The sequence below is a fragment of the Eutrema salsugineum genome, unplaced genomic scaffold (genome assembly GCF_000478725.1).
Source record: "Eutrema salsugineum unplaced genomic scaffold, Eutsalg1_0 scaffold_2, whole genome shotgun sequence".
Classification (NCBI taxonomy): domain Eukaryota; kingdom Viridiplantae; phylum Streptophyta; class Magnoliopsida; order Brassicales; family Brassicaceae; genus Eutrema; species Eutrema salsugineum.
Window position 1 is genome coordinate 16,461,643 of NW_006256829.1, and position 19,876 is coordinate 16,481,518.

Sequence of the window (19,876 nt, forward strand, 5' to 3'; positions counted from 1 at the left end):
GGTTTAGAAGGACGGTCACTGAGATATTTTTTAGTTCCTGCGGATTTTCAAAGATTCTTTCCTGGCTTGATCTATGTTTTGTTTGAGGACAAACAAATGTTTAAGTCTAGAGGAGTTGATAACACCGGATTTTGACCATTTTTATGGATCGTTTTAAATGTTTTTAAGTGATTTCTATGTTTTAGAGTTTTAAAAGACTTTTCAGGAAACTTGGAACTAAAGATGTGCAATTTAGAACAAATGAGCAATTTTGGATAAATGCAGACCGTCAGAAGTATGACACTCGATAAAGACTATCTCACCGTCTGATCACCCCCAAAATTTTGAGACAACATAGAGGAGACAATCAGCTTTCTAATGCAATTAGTTTTAAGACAATCCAACGGTTTGATCTTCAGATATTCCCGATGCACTAAAGACAGAAAATGCAGTCTCGAAGGAGAGCATAGGGCACGACCGAGGCCAGACAATGATTCCCCGCGGTCAGGACCACCATGACCGCAGCCAGACATCGTTGACGTCCGAAAATGACCTAATCCAAGCCCAAGTTCAGCCCACTACTTATTCTTCAAACCCTAGACGTTTCCAACGAATTAGAAGGTTATATATACTCGTTTTAGGTCATTCTAATGACCAAGTCGTGGAGAGAGAGCAGAGGAGAGCCACACACCTCGGAGTTGCCGTCTTCGGGAGAAGAAGGAGTCACCGAAGGAGCCATCATCGATCTCCATCTTCCTCATTGTTCTTCGTTCTTTACCTTTCTCTTACTTAATTTCCAGCAAACTACAATACTTCTGTGATGTTTTTAAACACTATGATTGAGTAATTCCCTTGTTGGGTTTTAAGGGATGTTTCAAAGGGATTCATGGATTGATTTCTGGTTTGTTAGATTAGAGTTTATCTTTAGAGTTCTTCGTCTAAATTTGCGTTTCGTTTATGTGGCTTGGATCGACCATCTAGCTACTGCGATTAGGTTGATTTACTCACCGAAAGTGTTGTTGAATCGATTAACCCTATTTAGATGAACAAATTCTCTTAGACGGCGTGAGTCGATCTAAAGCGTTTTGTGAAATTATCAAACTAATTTGTCTAGGCACTTAGAGGACTGAATGGGAGTTTAGTAAATCTGAGTGAATTGATTTGTGATTAATACTACGTGAGTAGGTTAGTCTGGATTTGATTTCAGGAACACACCTATTGAAAACTCTATGTTTAATTTTCTTGTTAGCTAGCCTATGATTCCCGGCGAATTCCCTAACGCCCAACACCTTCTCGTATTGATTTGATCTTATTGTTTACTTGTTTTTAAGTTTGTTATTTGCTATTTTCGTCACTGTTCACAACCCCCAAACAAACACCCATATTTTCATCTTAGCTCAGTTCTCATCTGAAGTAAACTCGTACTGCAGTTACTTGGTCTTCAGTGGATCGACCCCTAAGTACTACAACGTACATCTGTGCGCTTGCAGAAAACTAAGGTTAAAACCTGAGCACATCAACGTGAAGATCAAAGACAAGGACCCGTGCATGTTCTTGAGATGTTCAAGCATTTTCAGCCCAGATGCAAGACACCCTCGCCATAAGTACCTCGGCACAGGACTTGTCCAAGCCGAGGGTGTGACCCAAAGACCCAGCAAGACCGGTTCAGTACCCGGTTTGTTCCGGGCTGACCCGGTTCCCTTTAAGAAAACTATAAATACCATTTTGGCAAAAACCCTAAGTATCTTTGATGCCATTTTCGTTTCTTTTGCCTCTTTACTTCAAAGACTTTGGTTCTAAGAGATATCTCTCATTTCTTAATCGATTTTAAGAGTACTTCTTTTCATCAAATTATTTCTCCATCTCATTCAAACTTCTAATCATGCTTAACATCACTCCTTGCAAAAGATCAAATGTGTTAACTATGATTAGTGAGTAGATCCATTTTAAGGTCTTAGATGAGTATGTTAGGGTGCTAAGATGTTAGATTAGAGAGTTTAGAGATTAGATCTTGCATTATCCATTCTCTAACAAGCTGTTCTCAAAGCTAGATCTTTGCACATCACTCTGGTCTAGATCTTGGGCATTTCCTCACCCAAAAGGAGTTTGTGAAAATGCCTGAACCAAGATTGTTAGAGGTTTACATGTTTTTCATCATGCGAGTGATTGTTTAATGTTTAAATGACTTATTAGACTGATTCTTAATGCTTGTTAATTCATGCTTCTCAAATGAAAATTTGGTATGAAAGAGGATTAGCATAGGTGTTTAATGTCTTCATGAGAGGATTATCTTACTTAAGAGTCTATGTTAAATGGTTTTGCTTGATTGTTTGTTCATTTAGCTCTCTAGTTTAGCATCAAAGCACCCTAACCATTTATCTTGTCTAAGGCCTTTCCTTCATCATATCATATCATTATCATCTTGCTTACTTGTCATTGGTTGTTTTGTTTGTTTCATTTTCATTGATCACTTGTTTAAAACTTGTTTTAGTTTCATTTTAAGTACTTGTCACAAACCAAACTCATCATATTGCTTGGATTAAGAAAGTATCATCATGAACTAGTGTATACCCACATATTTGGATTGATAACCCTTTGTATTACAGAGACAAGGGAATGATAACCCCATCTAAAGGACTAAAAACCTTACTTATCATCCATCATCATAAAACAATAAGATAGATAAAAGGTTCTTATCTATATGTCGAATACAAAGCGAGATCTTCTCCGAGAAGTTCTTGAATCGAAAAACTATGAAAAAACTTAATGAAATCGTGTATGATGATTGTAATGGCGTGGCTATTTTTATTCTATTTTGGATCTCTCATTAATGAGACTAAAAAATGGATATATAGTCCTAGAGTCCTTTTAGGCTTTTATTAAAGAAAAAACCAAGTTTGGGCCGAGATTGGGCCAAATTGAGACATGTATTCAGCAAAGTCGTTGTATCTTGCTAACCGCTGGTCCAATTGACTTTACACCGATTTCATATGAAATATGACTCAAAATTCTAGTTAAGAACAAAATTTCATCGCAATACATCACTGGAAAGGTATCCTGAAGATCCACATTCATGGCTTCTTGGTTTTTGGCTGATCTTCTGGACTTGAAAAGATGTCTTGGACGTGGTCTTCTCTTTGACCCGTTCCAACATTTTTTATGATTTGACCTATTAAGACTTTAAAATTAAAAATACAGCAAATTTACCTGAAAAAACACAAAACCAAATAAAAATACTTAGATAAAAATAGTAAAAACCTTATTAAAAAGAGTAAACTATAGATATATCAACTTTATAGACCTTGTTGATTATTTGAACAAGAACCATTTGGGCTATATTGAAGAACTGAACCTCAACCAAATCGCATTTTTCCGGATCAGGTTTTATGCCTAGGTCGAATTTTGTCTATATCGGCTAGATAGTTTATTGCGGAGGCATTTTGTGATTTTAGAGTGGTCTCTTCAGCATTCTTTGGGTGTTTGAACTTCTTGTGCAGTATTCTGAATAAATTTACGTTGGCTATGAACATCATACTGAACGGTTGAGTCGAGCCTTAGATGAGTTAATTCATTAATTAGGTCCTTCTCTAGATCGGTTAAGGCTCCAGGTATGGGTTCATTGGCTAACTCAAAATTTAATCGTCCCAAAGGAGGTTTGGCTGGAGAAATATCCTTAATATATGTTATTGGTTAATTAATCTTGAATCTCACATCAGTGGTACAAGTACAGTCAGGGGATAAGTCCTCAAGCCCTTGGTGTAGTACGATTGGCCTTCTTGAAGGTTGGCGAGGTTATGTATGATTGGAGTGGTTTTTTCTGGTTCCATATGTTTGGAATGGCTTTCACTTTCTTGTCTGGTCTTAAAACATGTCATTGGATCTTTCTTCAGCTCGTGTAGGTGGTTTGGGTCTTTGTTCGAGTCAATGACCTCTTCGCAAATAGAGTATTCTTTTTCAAAAAATAAAAATAATTTATTATATTCTTGTTTATAACATTAACTTTCTGAAACTTTCAATGGAAAGAGTAATTCTTTTTACAGGATTAGTAAACAAATTAATATACTTAAAGTTAGTTATATAGAGATATTGGTGGATAAAAACTCACACAAATAACCTGCTCTGATACCAGTAGTTGTGTGAATAATATTATTTGAGTAGAAATCATGTAAATATATACAGAAAAAATCAACAATAGAGCAAGCAAACAAATTACCAAAGATATTTTACACAAATATTGACTACCACAAGTAATTTTAGGGAATGAGTGATTAGAGGACTCGTAATGATACTTTTTCTTTAACAAGAAAAACAAATAACCAATATTGTTGACTTCTTTTTGGTATAAATAGACTAATAGAGGATAGCTCTTTATTAGATTTTAAATACAAAGACTCTGTAACAAATCAAAACGCAAAATGTATGTGAAATGGAATTCAATGATCGTGATAATGTTTGTGGCGGCAATGGTAATGGCAATTACCAAAGATATTTTACACAAATATTGACTACCACAAGTAATTTTAGGGAATGAGTGATTAGAGGACTCGTAATGATACTCTTTCTATAAGAAGAAAAACAAATAACCAATATTGTTGACTTCTTTTTGGTATAAATAGACTAATAGAGGATAGCTCTTCATTAGATTTTAAATACAAAGACTCTGCAACAAATCAAAACGCAAAATGTATGTGAAATGGAATTCAATAATTGTGATAATGTTTGTGGCGGCAATGGTAATGGCAGTCAAAGATGTCAGGGGGGTGACGTTTGATGAGTGCCGTGAAGAGTGCATTCAAAGTTGTGCCACCACCGGCACCATCCCGGCCATCTGTCTCCAGAACTGTTACCGTAGATGTCACCGCCTATCTGGTCGTACTATAGGTAATACTTTTTCCTTAACAAAACAATCGGTAACAATTTGGGAAATAAATCAAACAAAATCTGGGTTTCTAAGATTGCTGGCATTTTTTCGAATATTAGACACTATGGTTTTGAACAAAAGAAACTATTTTGTAAGATCGAGACAAATAAAATAAGTTTGACTGATATCTTATCCCCAAAAAAAGTTTGACCGTATCCAATTTTCTATAATATTAAAAATATAGACTCACTTTTACAGTACAACGTTAATACATGTTTTTAATAATAAAAATAATAGAATCTTATTTGCAAAATATAAAAATTGTTATTAATCATCAACAATATAGTTTAGCCTTTAGATTTTAGAAATACAATAAACATGACGTTTGTTGATATGATTTTATATGAAAGTTTTATTCTCTTTAAAATAAATCGTTATATTTGGCTGAAAAATATAATTTATAAGTGTAAAATATTCAAAACAGTATCTTCTGAAGAATGTAAATTATAAGTATTTGAAGAAGACATATAGTATTATAATATAAAAGGTCATATTATCTAACATACGATTTTTCTACTTTAACAGTGAATACCCATACATAGAAGAAATGATGGAGTGCATGAATAAGTGATCGACTCTCAGGCGCTTTAGATTACTGCTACTTTTGTATCGTTAACTTCTTATAGTACCTATTGTCACACTATTAATTAAAAAAAAAAACATGTCTTCTTGATAAAGTGGATTATATTTAATACTGAGATCAATTCCTTAAGTACACTTATATCATTGCAATACATTAAGGTAATCAATCTAATTGGGAAAAGTCTACTAACCTAGAATGCAAACTCTCTAATTCAAATAATAAGTTGGTCAATTCAATTTAAGCCCAAATTAAATATAGATTACATTGGTACTAGAACGTGTAGATAGCAAATCAAACTGACTTTATTGATCATTACATAGAATTCAATTAAGATATTGAGATTCAAACTAATGATTAATTGATTCAAGTTCAACAAGATAACAAAGCTAACAACTTAAGCAACAATTAAACACGATTAATGCAAATCATAAAAGACAAGCTCTTGGATGTGGTTATTGACTTTCATTGTTATGAAGGATAATCTAAGACCTTTCAAACACATAAATCATCATTTTTCCTTAGGTCTAGAACACTTAACTAACTCATTCTCATGATGCTAATTACTCTGCTAATTATCTTAATCAAGATCAAATTCTCAGTTGAAAAAAATAAATTAACAAGCAGGTGATTCAAGTTTTATTAACCATTTAATTCATTTAACAAGCATTCTCATATGAAAAATGAATTTGAATTAAAGTCAGAGTGTTTGGAATAAAGTCAGAGTGTTGTGTTGAATTTTTATGTCCTCTTTAATCAAAATTATTTTTTTAAATTATATATATAAACTAAAAAAACGAAAAAAAGATATATATATATATATATTAATTAATTAATTAATTAAAAAAAACACACACACGCACAAAAATTAGAGATGGAAGATAACAATAGACACTTGCAAGGTTTAGATAGGCTTAGAGATAACCACCACGTCCAGAAAAATGTTGATGAGCACGTTTGATGTGATCCTGGTAAGGATCTGCCCTTGATCGTCACTCTAATGACTGGAACTTGATGAGATAGACCTTGTAAACAATCAGAGACTGTTCCAAGGGGTTCGGGAAACGATAGGACACACACAAGAGTCGCAGAACACTCTTGATACGCCTGCTTGAATCTTCTAAGTGATATGACACACACAAAGTCGATTCAAGTTGTTTGAAGGATATGACGCACCAACAAACGAGATCTTAATCTTTAAAAAAGAGTTTTAGAATAAAAGATAAGATGGTTTGTTACAAAGGAGTTCAAGCGAATATAAAGAAGAAAGAAAGAAGAAATGAGTCTTCACAAACATTAAATCATCTCGGGAATAAACAAAGAACAAGCTGTCAAGTTTGAACTTGATTTTAGACGCTCCTCTTGTTGAAACAGCTTGGGCTTAAGGCTTTGTGGACTTAGGCGAAATAGAGATCCATTCTTGCCTTATTAAAAACCTATCTCAAGAAAACCCAGCGGGACAAAACTTGAGATAGGGAAAAAGAGTACAAGCCTGGATCTCAAGCCCACTTAGCCGTCTTGGACTTGGATCACAATCAGGGTGCTTGTGATCGGCCTTTGATGATAGCTCCAATGATTTGCTTGAGCTTCGTAGTCCTTGATCGAGTCATTGGACCTCTAGGAACGCTTAAAAGATCTTCTTGATCAGCTACAATCTCTTGTTCCTCGGCTACTTGCCTTCCAGAATCATATTATCCCCCTCTTCTTGAAAAAGATTAGACCTCAAATCTGGATCATCTGCACAGAAGGGAGCTAAGTCAGCAACATTGAAACTAGGACTAATATTGTACTTACCTCGGAGATCTAGTTGGTAAGCATTGTTATGAATCTTCTTGATGATCTTGAACGGTCCATCAACCCTCGGCATAAGTTTTGACCTCCTTTCAGCTGGGAACCTTTCTTTCCTTAAGTGAACCCAGACTTGGTCACCAACTTCAAAGATCATCTCTTGCCGTTTCTTGTTGGCTTGTTCCGCATAGAGCCTAGTCTTTTCCTCTATATTTTTCCTGGCTTTCTCATGGATCTGCTTCACTAGCTCGGCCTTCTTTTGCCCATCAATACTAGCTCTTTCACTCAAAGGAATGGGGGTTAGATCCAAAGGAGTTATAGGATTAAAGCCATAGACAATCTCAAATGGTGAAAATTTAGAGGCAGTGTGCATCAAATGATTATATGCGAATTCAACCTGAGGCAAACATTCTTCCCACGACTTAAGATTTTTCTTAACAAATGCACACAGTAAAGTAGACAGAGTTCTATGGACTACTTCAGTTTGCCCATCAGTTTGTGGATGACATGTGGTAGAGAACAGAAGCTTAGTTCCTAGCTTAGACCATAATGTTTTCCAAAAATAACTAAGAAACTTAGTATCACGATCAGAAACAATGGTCCTAGGCATGCCATGTAAACGAATTACTTCCTTAAAGAACAGATTGGCTACATGAGATGCATCATCGGTTTTATTACATGCAATGAAATGAGCCATCTTTGAGAATCTATCCACAACAACGAATATGGAATCCTTTCCTGTTCTAGTCCTAGGCAAACCAAGTACAAAATCCATAGAGATATCAACCCAGGGGTGAGAAGGAATAGGTAATGGAGAGTACAAACCGTGAGGCTTAACCTTAGACTTAGCCTGTTTACAAGTTGCACATCTCTCGCAGATTCTCTCTACATCTCTCTTCATGTGAGGCCAGTAGAAGTGATCTTGCATCACTTTCAAAGTCTTGGTAATACCAAAATAACCCATTAGACCTCCGCTGTGTGCTTCCCTGACTAAAAGATCTCGAATAGAGCAGTTAGGAATGCATAGGCAATTATCATAAAAGAGGAAATCATCTTGCCTGAAGTAATGATCTTTGGCAAACTTTTCACAGGATTGGTATTTCTCTCCAAAGTCAGAATCTGATGCGTATATGTGTTTGAGCAGTTCAAATACTATAAGCTTAGCATCAAGAGTAGAGATCTAGGCATACCTTCGAGACAATGCATCGGCAACTACATTGTCTTTACCTTGTTTGTACTTGATCACGTAGGGAAATGTTTCTATGAATTCTACCCACCTTGCGTGTCTCTTGTTGAGCTTTTTCTGCCCTTTTAGATGCTTAAGAGACTCATGATCCATATGTATGACGAACTCCTTGGACCAAAGATAGTGTTGCCATGTTTGCAAGGCTCGGACCAGGGCATAGAGTTCTTGGTCATATGTAGGGTAGTTGAGTGTGGCGCCTCCAAGTTTCTCACTGAAGAAGGCAATGGGCTTTCGATCCTGCATCAAAACAGCACCAATACCTATACCAGAGGCATCACATTTGATTTCAAACGTTTTAAGGAAATCAGGTAGAATTAAGAGGGGATCATTAGTAAGCTTATCCTTTAAGGCTCGGAATGCGTCTTCTTGTGCTTGTTCCCACTTGAATCCAACTTCTTTCTTGATTATCTCAATGAGTGGAGCAGCAATGGTGCTAAAGTCCCTCACAAACCTTCTATAAAATCCGGCCTAGTCGTGAAAGCTCCTTACTTCACTCACGGTCTTAGGACTCGGCCATTCTTTAATCGCTTTTACCTTCTCTTCGTCGACCTTGATTCCATCTGCGCTTACAACAAAGCCTAAAAATACCAAGCTATCTGTGCAGAATGTGCATTTCTTAAGATTGGCATACAATTTTTCCTTCCTAAGCACATCTAAGACAGATTTCAAATGCAAAACATGATCGCTTAGACTCTTACTATAGACCAATATGTCATCAAAGTAAACGACCACAAATACACCTATAAACGCCCTAAGAACATGAATCTCATAACGATGCTAGGTGTGTTAGTCAAACCAAAAGGCATGACTAACCATTCGTATAGGCCATGCTTAGTCTTAAAAGCAGTTTTCCACTCATCTCCCTCTTTCATCCTAATTTGATGATATCCACTCTTAAGATCAGTTTTAGAGAAGATGCTAGACCCATGCAACTCATCTAACATGTTGTCTAACCTAGGAATTGGATGCCTATACTTAACCGTTATGTTGTTAATTGCTCGGCAATCAACACACATGCGCCAGCTCCCATCCTTTTTAGGCACAAGTAACACGGGCACAGCACAAGGGCTCATGCTCTCTCTGATGTGGCCTTTCTCAATGAGCTCATTCACTTGTCTTTGTAGCTCCTTGGTTTCTACCGGGTTGGTTCTGTAGGCAGGTCGATTGGGTAATGAAGCTCCGGGGATGAAATCTATTTGATGTTCAATGCCTCTAATTGGTGGCAACTCTTTGGGGTTATCCTCCGGGAACACATCCTTATAAGCTTGCAACAGATCATTCATTTCACTCGGTAGCACCGGTGTAATGTTAGTGATACTAACAAGAGATTTCTTAAAAACAAATAATAAAACCGGTTGCTTGGATATCAAGGCTCTTGCAACATCACCAGCTTTTAAGAAAAAGTTCGATGATTTGGTCGATAGTTTCTCCATTTGTTTGAGCTGACGCTGATCTTGATACACTTCTTGGGGGGTTAGAGGCACCAGAGTTGTTTTCCTGCCATTAAAAACAAACGAGTGCTTATTAGTGAAACCATCATGTATCACCCGTCTATCAGATTGCCATGGTCGGCCAAGAAGGATATGTCCAGCCTCCATAGGTAGCACGTCACAAAGGATTTCATCTTGGTAGCGTCCGATGGTTATAGGGACTGAGACTTGGCTATTCACTTTCAGTTCTTCATTCTCATTAAGCCATTGAAGCCTGTATGGTCTCGGATGCTTCTTAACACTTAAGCCTAACTTCTTAACCATAGCTTCACTTGCGACGTTAGTACAACTGCCCCCATCGATGATAAGACTGCATACTTTCCCTTGAACAAGGCATCGAGTGTGGAATAGGTTCTCTCTATGCTCCTGCTCTTCTGATTTTGACTGAATACTTAGAGATCTTCGGGCAACTGGTAGTGAACCCTGAGCCGGCATCTCCTCATACTCGGTCATAAGTTCATGTTTTAGACTTTCTTCCTCATACTCGATCTCTCCATCATCTTTGAGAGTCATGACTCTTTTATTAGAGCACTCATTGGCGTAATGACCCCGGCCTTGGCACTTGAAACACTTTACATCTCTAGATCGACTTGTGGAGGCTTCGGTTTTGCCTTTGCCTTCTTGTTGAGTCATGAACGGCTTAATTTCAGACTTTGGTACCACAATCTGCTTTCCGTCTCTCTGGTAAGAACTGAGATTCTCCTCCTTTAGGTAACTTGGTCTAGGAGTTGTAGAAACAGCTCCATAGTTTGGTTTTGTCACAGGCTTCCGCTTGAGCTGTTGCTCGATAAGGATGGCCTTATGTAACATTTCCTCAATCTCCACGTAATGCTGCATCTCAAGCCGATCCTGTATATCTCGGTTTAAGCCACCTAGAAACCTTGACATTGTGGCCTCTCTATCTTTGGTGATATCAGCTTTTAACATAATGGTTTCCATTTCTTGATAGTATTCTTCCACTGATCGGTTGCCATGAGCCAATCTTCTGATCCTCTGATGCAATTCCCTATGATAATGGCTCGGCACAAACCGCTTCCTCATGATAGTTTTCATTTCTTGCCAACTCTCAACAGGGTATTCTCCATTTCGTCTTCTAGAAGTAACCAATTGATCCCACCAGCTTAAGGCGTAGTCGTAGAACTCGGTGGCCGCGACTTTTACTCAGTTAATCTCGGTGTAATGTTGACAGTTAAAGACCAATTCGATCTTCTTCTCCCATTCTAAGTAAGCGTCCGGATCATTTTTCCCATGAAACGAGGGAATTCGCAACTTGATTCCTTCTTGTCCGTCTTGGAGAGGTATAGGCTCGTCTCGGGCTCGTCTTTGGCGTCGGTGATGACTCCTAGAAGAACTGCTATCTCGGCTGTATTATGACTCAGCCGCTTCATCTCTTGGTGGTCTAAGTTGTTCTCTGGTTCTCTCAGGCGATTGTTTCTCGATCAGTTTTTGCATCAGAATGGTGTTGCATCTCTTGCTTAAACACTTCGAACTGAGCAGCCATTAACTCTTTCATTTTTGCGGTCATGGCCTCCATAAGAAGCTTGTTGTCTCGTTGTTGGCTGGTCTCTTCTTCTTCGGTCATGAATTTCCTGAAAATTTTCACAAGCAAAGTCACTAGCGATCGGTTCTGTTTGCTGATGGTTATTCGTGATCAACACGGAATCTTAATGGTCACTTTAAGCATTTAGAACACAGATCAATGATAGAATTTGAAAAGACGATCTCAAACGGATGCAAGTATGAAGTTGATCGGTCAGTTTATAGCACGAATATTTTTTATCTATATGTCGTGTGATGCAAACAATCGATTTCTTAACAGATCTAGCACAAGTGATCATAAACACAGAACAAAACTCGAAACGAACTTAGATTTGAATCGGCACAACCTGATTCTTGACGATCCAGTGATTAGAATGGTGTTCTGATACCACTTGAAGTGATCCTGGTAAGGATCTGCCCTTGACCGTCACTCTTATGACTGGAACTTGATGAGATAGACTTTGTAAACAATCGGAGACTGTTCCAAGGGGTTCGGGAAACGATAGGACACACACAAGAGTCACGGAACACTATTGATACGCCTGCTTGAATCTTCTAAGTGATATGACCCACACAAAGTCGATTCAAGTTGTTTGAAGGATATGACACACCAACAAACGAGATCTTAATCTTTAAGAAAAGAGTTTTAGAATAAAAGATAAGATGGTTTGTTACAAAGGAGTTCAAGCGAATATAAAGAAGAAAGAAAGAAGAAATGAGTCTTCACAAACATTAACTCATCTCGGGAATAAACAAAGAACAAGCTGTCAAGTTTGAACTTGATTTTAGACGCTCCTCTTGTTAAAACAGCTTGGGCTTAAGGCTTTGTGGACTTAGGCGCAATAGAGATCCATTCTTGCCTCATTAAAAACCTATCTCAAGAAAACCCAGTGGGACAAAACTTGAGATAGGGAAAAAGAGTACAAGCCTGGATATCAAGCCCACTTAGCTGTCTTGGACTTGGATCACAATCAGGGTGCTTGTGATCGGCTATTTTCCCTCCTGAATCGATTCAAGGAATTTGATGATATGATTTGCTTGAGCTTCGTAGTCCTTGATCGAGTCATTGGACCTCTTGGAACGCTTAAAAGATCTTCTTGATCAGCTACAATCTCTTGTTCCTCGGCTACTTGCTCTCCATCTTCTAGATCCAACTCCAAGGCATTATTGTTGCCTTCCAGAATCATATCAACGTTAGGTTCCAAAAGGCTCCTCGCTTAACTCTAAGAGATCTCCGTATGCTTTCTATGAAAATCATTCTCCCATTAGTCTATAACCCATCAACGTAGACTATGAGATAAGCCCGATGCTCATAAAATTGGTCGAGCAGAACCGGTTCCATGGCAATGCATCGGAGAACCCCATGGACCATCTCGAAGATTTTGAAGAAATATGCAGCACCAAGCAATCGATCGGAGTTCCTGCAGATTACATAAAGTGCAAGTTGTTTCCATTTTCTCTTTGTGATAAGGCACGTGCATGGTTTAAGTCTTTGTCTCCTGGTTCACTCGGATCATGGGACGGATGCAAGGCTGCCTTTCTTAACCATTTTTACACCACCTCTAGATCAAACTTCTTTAGAGACAAGATTTATAGGTTCCAACAAAAAGGAGGCGAACCTTTTCATGAAGCTTGGGATCATTATAAAGGCTACATTAGGGAATGTCCTCATCACGGTTTTACAGAGACATCCATTTTGAACACCTTCTACAAAGGTCTTGAATGGACATCTAAGGCACCTCTAAATGTAGCAAGCGATGGAAACTTCATGACAAGGACTGTGGAAGAAGCTTACATCTTGATTGATAATCTTGCTGCAAGCAGTAGAAAAAATTATCTTGATCAAGGTAGAACATCACGTTCTACTTCCCATGATCATAAGGAAATTGAAGAACTTAAAGCCATGGTGAAATTGTTTCTCAAAAGTCAGCAGCGCTCTGTTAATGTCTGCGAAGCAGTTAATGTAGCTGAATTTAATCATCAACTTGAAGCACAATATCACACCCATATGTATCTCCAATCTGCTCCAAAATCATCCCCAACCTCTCAAGAAACCAAGCTCGAGCTTATGGTGCAACCACTTCTTATGAAGCTGCAAAGATTAGCAGACGATATGGATATAAGAGTGGACTGCTTATACACTGACCTTAATGGTAAATTTGAAGCTCTTTCCACTCATGATGATATCATAGACGTGCAGCTATCACAAACTATAGATAGTTCAAAAACCACTGAAGTTATCGAGAAACGAATCGCTGAGGTACATGAAAAAATCTCCCAAGACACCCGCAACCTTGAACTTAAGCTAGACAACATGAATGATCTTGGGTACAAGTTAGACATCATGTATGATTACCTCAACAAGAACAATGAGGAGTCATTTCAGAAGTTCACTAACCTCTCAACTCATGTCAAGATGCTCGAGAAACAAATCGGACAAATTGGAGAATGTGTGAAGAGACAAGATGGTCACCTTACGGGAAAAACTGTAGACAATCCAATATGGCGTTGCAATGTCATAGACACTGATGGTGAGAGAGAAGTCACGCCTATTCCTAACAATCAGGACACTGAAGTTGAATCTCCAGCATGTCCTGAAGATTATGATGCAATAGGCAAAGTTCCACACCAAAGGAAGCTTCATAAGATAAATGATTCGGTGAAGTTTGTCTTCCCCTGCATAATTTAAGGTGTGGAATTTTCTGACTCTCTAAGTGACACAAGAGCAAATGTGAATGTGATGTCTAAAGCAATTGCAAACAAGCTGGGGATGTGTGACATCAGACCTCCTCGCGGTTCTGTTAAGTTTGGTGACAATTCATGCACGATTCCATATGGTTTCGAAACGGATTTGATGGTGCAAGTAGGAGGGTGTCTTGTTCCCGTTGATTTTCACATTCTTGAAATGGAAAATAACTCTCCCAGGACGTTAATATTTGTAAGTTCATTCCTTGAAACAGTGGGGGCAGTTGTTGATTATCCCAACCGAAGAGTTTGTTTTTCTAAAGTCAAAAAGAGAATCTTCTATCCTGCAGTCTGTAGTGGTGGAAGCTCCTACTGTATAACCATCTACAAGGAAGAGAAGTTGATTCTAGACCCTGGAGATAACAAGGAAAGGTGCCAACACGTTTCTATACAAGCCCCTTTAGTCAAGCCTAAGGGAGTTGTCGAATCGAGAAAATCTAAGCACAAAGCAAGGAAATCTAAGCGCAAATCAAAGAAATCTAAGGACAAGACTATCTCACCTGATGCAAGGTCGACTTAGACTTCTCAAAACCTTATTGGAGACATGGAGAAAGATGGTAATTCTAAAGTAATCACGCCAGAGAAATTTCCAACCCCGCCTCCAAAAGCAAAACCTTCCGAGCTTCCTTGGTTTATGCATATCGCGAATTACCTAGCAGCAGAGGTTGAACCCCCACGATTCTTCAGCTACAACAAAAAGAAGTTCTTGCGTGATGTTAGAATGTACTTTTGGGATGAAACATATCTTTATAAGCAGTGTCCAGATAACTTGTTTCGAAGGTGAATCTCCGAATAAGAAGTTCCAGAAATCCTTCTTCATTGTCACGGATTTAACTATGCTAGAAACTTTGCTACTGATAAGACTGTAGCGAAGGTTTTACAAGCTGGTTATTGGTGGCCTACCATGTTCAAGGACGCCCATAAATTATATCTAAGTGTGATGCTTGCCAAAGACAAGGGAACATCAGCAAGCGACATGAGATGCCACAAAACTTCATTCAAGAAGTCGAAGTTTTTGATGTTTGGGGGATCGACTTTATTGGTCCTTTTCCTTCGTCTTTTGGAAACAAGTACATCCTTGTTGCTGTTGAATACGTGTCTAAGTGGGTAGAAGCCATAGCCAGCCCCACAAATGACGCAAAAGTAGTAATGAAGATGTTCAAGTCGATCATATTTCCAAGACTTGGTGTTCCGCGACTCGTCATCAGTGATGGTGGTTCCCACTTTATCAACAAAGTGTTTGAGAATCTCTTGAAGAAAAATGGAGTGAAACATAAGGTAGCTACACCTTATCACCCACAAAAGAGTGGACAAGTGGAGGTATCAAACAGAGAACTCAAAAGAATTTTGGAAAAGACAATTGGACCAACAAGAAAAGATTGGTCAACAAAGCTTGATGATGCTCTTTGGGCATATAGAACTGCATTCAAAACTCCATTGGGCACTACACCTTTTCATCTCGTTTATGTTAAGGCTTGTAATATTCCATGGGAGTAAGAGCTTAGGGCAGAATGGGCAATAAGAAAGCTGAATTACGACATCCAGACAGCAGGTGCAAAACATTTGATTCAGTTAAATGAGTTAGACGAGATTCGCCATAATGCCTATGAGAACTCTAAGATCTACAAAGAGAAGTCTAAGGCGTTTCATGACAGGAAATAGCTCCTAAGACGTTCTCACCTAATCACCAGGTTCTACTTTATAACTCACGGTTAAAACTATTTCCTGGAAACCTTAAATCACGATGGTCTGGACCTTTCAAAATCAAATAGATTTTAACATATGGTGCTGTGGTTCTATGGAACTGTCAAGGAGGCGATTTCACTGTCATGGACAACATCTTAAGCCATATCTTGCAGACATTCAGGAAGCAAAGGAAGATCCGATCTCCTTAGCAGATGCGCCTAATGCCTAAGAGACGACCAAGTCAAGCTAACGACTCAAAACAAGCGCTTAGTGGGAGGCAACCCACTCGGTAGTTTACTTATTTCCCTTTGATCTTTATTTTCTATTTTCTTTCTTTGTTTTTGTTTCATTTAGTTTCAGGTTTTTACAAAGAAGGACGAATAAAAGACAAGGAGAAATCATAAACCGGAAAACGGCCATCACTCTGGCCCCGTTGAAACTTCCACCAATGGTGCCATCATTCTAACCGCGACTCATTCTTTCGGCAAGGTAAGTACATCTAAACAATTCAAATTTCTATTTCTTTATCCATCCTTTTTTAGATTTTATCACACTGAGGAAAGTGTGAAATTAATCTGGGGGAGGATGTTCATCCGTTACTAACGAAAGTTGATTTGTTTTGGACACATAAAAATTTTCAAAATGCTTTTCAAAAAAAAAAAAAATTTCAAAATGTGTTTTTCAAAATGTTTTTCAAAATGTTTTCAAACCAGAAACACAGTAAACAACACTATGATGATTTAGACCAGTGTGCTTCTACGCTATTTCCTCATTTTTTGCTCTTTTTGTGATCTAGGCCTAGATTACGTGGTAACTAAAGTACTTACACTACGAACTCCCACCAGAGGACTTCTATTCATGGAGATTCTTTCTGACAAGATATACTAGCTAATTTTATTTGCACTTAATCTTGACTTAACTTTCTCATTAAAGCATTAGATCAGGGAAACGAATCATACATTCATGACTCCTTTACTCTTTTACCACTCTTTGTTGTTCCTGAATGGCTAGTTCACCTTTAGCTAGTTCCCCACCGTAACCCAGCCTTTTTCAAACCACATGCACTCTTTTTTTTTCATTGTCCTATATGCAGATATGTGCAAAAACGTCGGAGAGAAAGAGGATCAACGCAGTTTTCAGTCACTAAAGACAGAGATCTGCGATTTCATAGGAATGATTCAACAAAAGGACAAAACTCAGTTTGCCTTAGAAAAACTTCACAATTTCGTCCCTTAGACTCTCTCTCTATTAAAGGTTGTTTTCCCTTTCCAAAAAAAAAAATCGAAAATAGAATTAAAGAAAAGAAAAAAAAAAGAAAGGAAATAAAATGAAAACCTTAAGAGAGTCTAGGAGGATCGATTTTATCTTTGAGGCAACCTAGAGTTCAATTATATGGAGTTTTGGATATCATTTTTCTGATTCTCGGAAAAGATCTAAGTCTGGGGGAACAACTGTTTACAACCACAAAGGAAAGACTATGCAACAAAATTTGGCAAGGAGAAGTGACTGAAAATTGTGATAACACCGTATTTTGACCACTTTATGGATCATATTTGTATCTTATGCAGGTATTTTAACTCTGTTTTCAATGGTTTTTAAAGTGTTTATAACGTTTTAGAGTTTCAAAAGACTTTACAGGAAACTTGGGCAAAAGATATGCAATTTGGAACAAATGAGCAATTTTGGAACAGATGAGCAATTTTGGATAAATGCAGACCGTCAGAAGTATGACAAGCGATGAAGACCTTCTCACCGTGTGATCACACCCAAAATTTGAGACAACATAGAGGATCCAACCAGCGTTCTAATGCACTTGGTTTGGAGACAATCCAACGGTTAGATCTTCAGATACTCCCGACGCAAGTATGACAGAAAATGCAGTTCCGGAAGAGAGCATGTGCCGGGACCGCGGCCAACACCCATTTTCCCGCGGGTAGAGCTACCGCGACCGCGGACTTTGGTCATTCACTTTCCAGACGACTTAATTAAAGCCCAGATCAATTTCTTTCGTTATATTTGCAGCCCTAAGTGTCCATAACCACCCCAGAAGCTATAAATACCCCCTTTAGGTCATTCTAAAGAGGGGAATCGAAGGAGAGACAAACTTAGAGAGAGAGAGATAGAGATTTTCGGCTTCTAAACCCTAGGAGGCCGCCGCCCTTGGAGGAGGAGCCGCCGCTGGAGGAAGACATCGCGCCTCCGTCGTCGCTTCCGTTCTTTGTTCTTCTTCCTTCTTTTCTTTAATTTCCTGCAACTTTCAATACTCTGTGATGATTGTTTACAATATGTTTGAGTAGTTACCCAATTGGGTTTAAAGGGATTGTTCAAAGGGAATTTCATGTGTCTTTGCTTATGAATCGATAGATTTAGGATTATTAATCTTCTAGATGTTCTTCGTTTGCCTTTAATCTTACTGCGTGATTCTTGGCTGACCACTTAGAAGCTGATCTGATCTGATATGTTGCGAAAGCTTTCATTGATTGTCTGAACTAGGGTGAAACGAGCAATTCTTCTATAGGAGTGGAAACCTACCTGTAGTTGAGTTGTGAATATTGATGAGTCTTGTTCTACTATTGCATCTTCTCCCTTCCAGAATCAGAGTGGAAACCTACTGATTAGGGTTGCGAGAGATAGTTGTTTAGTGCTGCGAAAGTAGGCTATTCAAACTTCTGTGCCTCGAGTTCTAGAATATACGTAGTTGATTACCTTTATCACTTGTTTAAAATCGAGCTAGCATAGACCATGAACCCCTGCGAATTCCCCTTGAGCCCCAACGTTTGTCTTTCATTGCTTACACCCTTTGCTTCTTATTCGATTTTTCCTGCTTTCAATTTGTCTTTGATTTATTCGCTTATTACCTGCTTTCATTAGCCTTGGTTTAATCGCTTTTAACTTGTTTAATTGCCTTCAATTGCTTTTGTTTTCTTTGCTTTCTAGTTTAGACTTAGTGACAACCAAAACCCAAAACCAAAACCCAAACCGTTTAGTTCTAATCTGATTTAAGCGTTGCCGTGAATTCGTACTGAAACAACTAAGTCTCTGTGGATCGATACTCTAAGTACTACAGCGCACATCTGTGCACTTGCAGACATTTAGGGGTTATAAATTTAAAACCTGAAGCTTAGTAAAACGAAAACAACAAACCCCGTGTTTACACGCTCATCAAGTTTTTGGCGCCGTTGCCGGAGACTTTGATTTGTTTCGTTGCGAATCCCAGCTTAAATCCATTAGAACACTTGTTTACTTTTATTTTTTCTTTTGAATTTTTCAGGTTTCTCTGCGATGAGAGACCGGGAACATGTTCCCAGAACTCTTGGTGATCCACCAAATCGTGTGGATGGTGATCCAAGCGACGATGACCTGACTGATGATGAGTTTGAAGAACCAATTTATGATGACACTGAGCTAATCGGATCGACAAAACATGAAGATGATGATGAACTCATTGGAAGTTTCGATTCACTCGAGAAATTCTTGGGAGATCGAAGAGCTATTCAACCAGCCTTACCTGAGGATGGCAAAACCGAAATTAAGGTACCCCATATCCATTTTGTTGAACAAAATCAATTCTCTGGTTATTCATTCGAAAACCTGATAGACCATATCGAGACGTTCGAAGAATTATGTGCAACCATTACAGCAAATGGGGATTACCACAAGTGTAGTCTTTTCCCATTCTCTCTTAGAGATAAGGCCAGCAAATGACTAAAATCTTTGCTACCTGCTTCACTAAAAACGTGGGCAGCGTGTAAAACTGCTTTCCTAAATCGTTTTTACACTAGAAATCGTTCAAATCTCTTAGGAAAGAAGATAAGAACTTTTAAACAAAAAGAAGATGAAGATCTTTTAGATACTTGGGAAAGATTCAGGGAATACCAAAGAGATTGTCCACACCATGGATA

General features: G+C 38.3%; 1 protein-coding gene and 2 non-coding genes across 3 annotated transcripts; 1 reads left to right on the forward strand and 2 right to left on the reverse strand.

Moving 5' to 3' along the window:
- The first annotated feature begins 4,661 nt into the window (after nt 1–4,661).
- Nucleotides 4,662–6,503, forward strand: LOC18017484. Its single transcript, XM_006402087.2, has 2 exons — nt 4,662–4,860; nt 6,457–6,503. The coding sequence occupies exons 1-2, from the start codon at nt 4,662–4,664 to the stop codon at nt 6,501–6,503; spliced, it is 246 nt and encodes an 81-aa protein (XP_006402150.2).
- Nucleotides 6,504–13,112: 6,609 nt separating this feature from the next.
- Nucleotides 13,113–13,223, reverse strand: LOC112086918. Its single transcript, XR_002899772.1, has one exon. It is a non-coding gene; the product is annotated as a small nucleolar RNA R71 (small nucleolar RNA).
- A 6,545-nt stretch (nt 13,224–19,768) lies between these two features.
- LOC112086945 lies at nt 19,769–19,876 on the reverse strand. The gene has a single exon (XR_002899799.1). It is a non-coding gene; the product is annotated as a small nucleolar RNA R71 (small nucleolar RNA).

Excerpts from the sequence above, each read along its gene's own strand:
- LOC18017484 (XM_006402087.2), top strand. The coding sequence starts at position 4,662 with ATGTATGTGAAATGGAATTCAATAATTGTGATAATGTTTGTGGCGGCA. Across the intron at positions 4,861-6,456 it reads CCTATCTGGTCGTACTATAG|GATCTGCCCTTGATCGTCAC; the intron begins GTAATACTTTTT and ends GATCCTGGTAAG.